Below are 6,000 nucleotides of genomic sequence, written 5' to 3'. Positions count from 1 at the left end.
TAAGACTTCAAATTGAGAGGTTTTGAAGTTTGGGGGGGGGGGAAGAACTTGTCTAATCGCGTAGTAATTTAAGAAGCTAAAGTGAAGTTACCCCATATATATAATATATATATTGGTCATAACTTTCCTTCATATGATTTATTCGGGCTCTTAACCTCTTCTTAATAGAGTTTGCACTAGGGGAGGCAAAACGAGTTGGCAAGTCAACCCAAACACGACCTGGTTGGCCCACTACCTAATTAGCCTCAACCCAAACACGACCTGTTTAGATAAATAGGTGAAAATTTAAAACCCGAACACGACACGACAAATTACCGAGTAACCTGACACAACCCGTTTAAAATAATATTTTTTACTTTTACCTTATTTTTTTTAACTCCAAAAACTATTTTCTTTTCTCTCTCTCTCTAGCATCACTATCTTCTGTGTGGTGTGCACACAAAGAGAGAGAGAGAGAGAGAGAGAGAGAGAGGGGGGAGAGAGTGAGCTTTGCGGCCTTTTTTTGTTAAGGGTTTTTTTTTTTAAAAAAAAAAAAAAAAGGGGGTGAGGCGGGCCACCCGCAAGTGAAGTGGAATGACCCGCCTAAAACAAAAATTACCGGGTCATATACGGGTTAACCCGTTTATGACCCAAACGCTGTAACTTCGTGTGGTATTCATGTCGGGTTCGCAGGTCATGTTAAAATTACTAACCCTAATTTGCATGTTCATGAAAGATCCACTAGTACCATATCGATGCCCCATTGATTTCTCAAGTTTAGGTAATATGCTGATTTTATTCTCATAATTATAACATTTTCTTTCCAAAATAATCTATAATCCACACTATATAGGAATGTACATGTGCAACTTTCCCCACCTCCTAGTGAGGTTTGCCACCTCGTCAGTGAGGGCTTTCCACTGCCTCTATACGGCTGTCAGTGGGGGAGAAGGGAGAGACCTTGTCTTCCCCCCCACCCCCCCCCCCCCCTCCACCTAGTGCGGCTGTTTTCCCTCCCCTCTCCGTCGCTAGTTCTTCTCTTTTTCTTTCTTTTTTTTCCCCTAAGCAGTGGCGCCGCCATCCCCTCTTCCTTGGTCCATGCCATTCCACCTTGGTGTCTCCCTCTGGCCATTCTCCACCCCTGTAGCCGCACCATTCTCGATTCTACAGTGGTCCTCAGCACCGAATTTTTCCATGCCTGATTTGTCGGCCTCCGTTCCTCCCCAGCTCCAACGCGCCACTCCAGGGTCTTCCCCAGCCTCCCAGCCTTCCATCGTCGTCATCCCCACCATGTTTCAACCACCACGCGCCGTCGTGTGGTCCGCAAAAGGCAACTTGTGTCTCTCACGCGCTGGCTCGTGATCCTCACGCGCCGATGCATGTGCCCCATGCTCCGCCTGCCTCCATCCAAGTTGCTGCCAGACACTCCTCCAACTGCCTCCATCCGACCTATCCACTGATGAAGCCGCTGCTCAGTGGGCTTTTTTGCTGTTTTCCTTATTTTCCGTGTATTTTTATTTTGTTTGTACTTTGCAGCTTGTGTTTTCTATTGCTTGTGTTTTTTGTTGGTGCTGTCTCCCTGCTCTTATGCATGTTGATCTTTTTGCAGAGACTTTTTTAACCGGATTTATGTTGGTTCCTCTCTTTGCTACAGTCCCTTCAACAGACTACAACAGTGCCCCTTCAGCTTCAATCACTTTTCGGTGGTTGTTGCTAGTTTCAAGCGGGGGTTCAGTCTTAGTCTATACCCCTTTTGCTTCTGTAACTGCCTTGTGCAACCCTTTAAGATGACCATGTCATTTGTTTGATTCATTTCTTACCTTGTGTAATTATTATTGTACTGTTTTAATTTGTTTTGGATTTGTTATTGGGGAACACACCCCATTTTCATTTTTAGAATCATCCATTTCTTCTTCCTTTCGAATCAAGAGTGGTAAGTATCCTCTCATATAACCCTTTCCTTATTTAATTAGAAGAAAAAAATGTAGATGTCATATCACCAAATTATCAAGGAATTTACAACTATTAAAAACATAATTTAGTGGTCTGATTCCCCCGAAGTGACATCTTTCTCTGTTTCTTTCTTTGTTTCTTTTAGCCTCTAGTTTCCATTCTATTTGTAAGATCCAATTAATCAAGTCAATTTGCTGGGTAAAATGACAACTACTTGTAGACTTGCAGCCCATTATTTGAGATGATTAACTTAAGTAAGCGATGTCAATGTCTTCATAAAACATAATCTTTCAAAGGTGATTGTGAGAGTGAAACGTACATAATCTTTCAAAGGTGATTGTGAGAGTGAAGCGTGTTAGTCTTTCTACAATGGCAAGATAGGATGGATCGAGATCTCCTGTAATTGGGGATCCCAACCAATTTCCCTTGCCCTCTATTATTGCGCAAGTGTTAGAGGGCTTGGTAGGGCCCTCCTGTCCGGGAAGCAACTCTAGCAAAGCAGAGGTCCCACTGCTCTTTTCCCTGAATATGTTTACGCCATTTTATTCCTTCCTTATTTGGACCATGGGTAGGATTATTCTGTTGTCGTTGAACCAAATCCCCTTCTTTCTTTCTTTCTTTTTTTTTTTGATAGTGTAAGAAAACTTTACTCAGATTAATTGCACGTCGCAAACACATATTGTACAACAATCATCACCGTTAATCAAACTCCTACTAGGTAACCCAGAAGCTTTCACCCCTAAACCAAATCCCCTTCTTGCAACAGCAAAACCTCAAATTTACAATAAAGAAAAGATAGTAAGCATTCTCAAGTAGCATTCTCTTAGCATTCTTGTCTATATAACACATTTACATCCACTTGTAATTTAAAAAAAAAAAAACAAAAACAAAAATACAATGCTACGTGAGAATGCTGACTATCATTTCTCTTTACAATATTATCCATCATAAGCTTCCCAATACAGCAACTACGAATATAAAAAACAAAACAAAACAAAACAAAACAAAAACAAACAAACAAAAAAGATCACATGAGAGAGAGTGTGAGAGAGCCTGGCAACTGACCTACGGATATCTAGGTCATGGATGGATAACAGTATCATATTCTTTATCACAAGTACCCTGAATGATCATCCTTGCACTCTCAAAGGTCAAAAAGAAATTCTCTCAACAGTATGCTTGTTCACGTAATAGGCTGGCCCATATCCTTCTGAATGAACTCGATGCTTCTCGCGCATATCCCTTCGAGTTACTGGTTTCACACAATTCAGTAGCAAACAACGGGAATGGGAATGATAACACCGGCAGTAAAAAAGAAGAGAGACACCAGAGGCACAAATGTGAATGACGATAACACGTAATGCAGAGCAGGCATCAATAATTGCAGGACAATGTCTGGGAGTTCCTGCAAGGGTCGAAAAGAGTTCCTGCAAGTGGCAGCAGGTTCTAAAGCCAATTGCCTGGAAAATGCTAGGCAACTCAGCATCCGATCACCATTTGAGAGCCCAAGATTCTTTATAATGCTTCACAATCTTCACATGCAAAATATAGAATGGTAAAAACTGAAGCCAGCCATCACTAGCAAAAGCATGATGCTGTATACCTGTATTGCACCACAATTTATTTGGTTCGGAAAAGAAACTGTTAAAATGGGACAAGTACAAAGGTTTTGAACTACCTCCTTTCCAGCAAAATCAGTCCTATTTCTAGACCATGAGCAATTTTTCATCACAAATGACTATTTTAACTGAATAACCAGTAGAATACCTATGTGTGTGTGTGTGTAAAATTTCAAACCATTTGCATCTTATACAGTGACCTGCTACTTGATACAACTGATGCAGTACCAGCAATTGAGGAATCATTTTCAATAAAAGGACCAGCAGCTTTATAAGAAATTCATCCCAGATACATTGGATATTTGGATACTGAGAAGGAATTCCACTAATTACCTTACTATTGGCACACCAACAGGGCCTTAATTCTCCTTTCCAGTTCCTGCTTAGCTAGACAATTGATCACAAGGCTTCCTTTACAGAACCAGATCAATATATGGTACTTCAAGCTTCACTCATGTCCTGGGAGCGTAAAGATTTATCTCTCTTCCTGCGACTCTGATGGGTCTGCTCTTGTGATGCACTAATTGAAGATGCTGGTGCAACTGGTAGAAGAGAAACTAGACAGTCAGACAGGTAAAGCATTCACAGAAGAAAGATTAAAACCACTGAGATCAAGCAACTAAAGACTCAAAAATTAAACCAATGGGCATTTTTTCTTCTTTTTCCCTCTTTTTCTTTTTTTGGCGCAGGGGGGTTGGGGTTGATACATTACACCCCTGACCCCATAATTTGAAAACCAAACTAAAACAAACCAGAAAGGGATATGGGGGGCAAGAATAAGAGGTCCAGCCAAAATTGGTTGGTGACTTGAACATTAAGTGATAAAACAAGGGGAACATTTTATGAAACTCCCATGCGTTTTATCCTATTTTAACTTTTAAACCTCAATTTCTACTTTTGCAAATTTAAGACCCAAATTTACAATCGCTATAAATCCAATACATTCATCTAGTTTTTCATACAAATAGCGAAAATGATATAAAAATTTAAGAAAAAAATGCCCTTTGGATAAAACAAAAAAATTAAAAAGAAAAAAAGGGACTGACATGCCCAAAGTACAACCCAACCACGGTGGCTGGGCTACCCAACTGCAGCCATGTCTGGGTCATACCTAATTGCAACCATGGTTGGATCTCACAGGCACCACAACTCAACCGTACTTGGCCACAACTACACAACCATGGCCATGGTTGGATTACCTAGCTACGGTGGTTGGGAATGACCCAATCATGGTTGCGGCTAAGGGTGGCAAAATGGGTTGGCGGGTCGACACGATTACAACCCGTAATGACCCACCATCCGATTAATCTAAACCCAAACACGACACGAAAAATAGCTGGGTAACCCAACACGACCAGTTTAATCCGTTTAAAATAACCGGGTCGTATCAGGTTGACACAACCCGACACGTTTGAATGAAAAATAGGAAAAATAATGTAATAATAATACCAATGCCATGAGATTCAATAGAATTCACAAATTACAATATGATAAAAACATAATAGGTTTAACTGTTAACAAATTGCCATTCAATAAAAACATTCACAATGATTAGCAATTTTCAACTCCATAGTCCATCATAGCAAATAGCAAATTTCAAAGTATAAAGTTTACATGGTAAATCATTTGGAATTGCCTCTAATAGGCTTAATTGTCTATTCAAATAACAACTTAATCTCTTGAAATTAAACCTATAAAACAACAAATCACTTACTAAGGTAAAATCATATTAAGAAAATGATAATAATAAAAAAAAATTAAAAAAAAAAAAAAAAAAAAAAAAAAAAAAAAGCTAGCAAAAACAAAATAATAAGGAAAACAAAAACAAAACTCCATCATCATTAGGTTAGGCTTACTCTTTAGTTTAGGTTTTTTTTTTTTTTTTTTTTAATGGGTCTGGCGGCTCAACTCGCAAGTTGACCCATCAGACACGAAAAATAATCGGGTCATAAAAAGGTGACCCGATTATAACCCGAACCTATTTAGATCAAACCCAAAACCTGTTAACTTCGTGTCGTGTTCGTGTCGGGTTCGCGAGTCATGTCAAAATTGCCAGCCCTAGTTGCAGCTGGGTCGTACCCAACATGACTGGCTAGCTTACCTACCCACAATGGCTAGGTCATGACCCATCCCCCTATTTCAATTCTCTTTTTTTCTCCTTTTTTATAAGAGGGACATTGGTGATGAGTTTAAGTTTCATCTAGTGAATTGGTCGAAGGTATTCACTCCGACGACCTTAGGGGGTTAGGGATGAGAAATATGCTTTAGTTTAATTGTGCTTGTTGGGTAAGTGGTTGTGGAGGTTTACTACAAAACAGGATGCTTTTGTGGAGGAAGTTAGTGGACGATGAATATGATAGTATAGTCTAAAGGGGTGGTTGGTGTTCCAAGGAAGTAGGGGGCCCTATGGAGTGGGAGTGTGGAAATGTATTAGATGGGGGTATGATTT

The 6,000-nt window shown here is 39.9% G+C and overlaps 1 protein-coding gene across 4 annotated transcripts in view; it reads right to left on the bottom strand.

Moving 5' to 3' along the window:
- Window positions 1-2,672: 2,672 nt before the first annotated feature.
- Window positions 2,673-6,000, bottom strand: part of LOC132186271 (P-loop containing nucleoside triphosphate hydrolases superfamily protein) — a 37,902-nt gene continuing 34,574 nt past the window's right edge. The window contains exons 22-23 of one of the 4 annotated variants that reach the window (XR_009440738.2): window positions 3,885-4,093; window positions 2,673-3,535 (exon numbers count right to left, since the gene is read on the bottom strand). Coding sequence is in view for 1 of the 4 variants with exons in the window: in XM_059600161.2 (XP_059456144.2) it covers window positions 3,993-4,093 (101 nt within the window). In the remaining 3 variants the exon portion in view is untranslated. Of the gene's footprint in view, window positions 4,094-6,000 lie in introns of all 4 variants that reach the window. The other 3 variants (XR_009440737.2, XR_009440739.2, XM_059600161.2) reach the window with 3 other exon arrangements.

Source organism: Corylus avellana, chromosome 6 (genome assembly GCF_965113065.1).
Source record: "Corylus avellana chromosome 6, dhCorAvel1.hap1.2, whole genome shotgun sequence".
NCBI lineage: Eukaryota > Viridiplantae > Streptophyta > Magnoliopsida > Fagales > Betulaceae > Corylus > Corylus avellana.
Note: the sequence above shows the minus strand (reverse complement) of the source record. Positions and strands in the feature narration are given on the sequence as shown.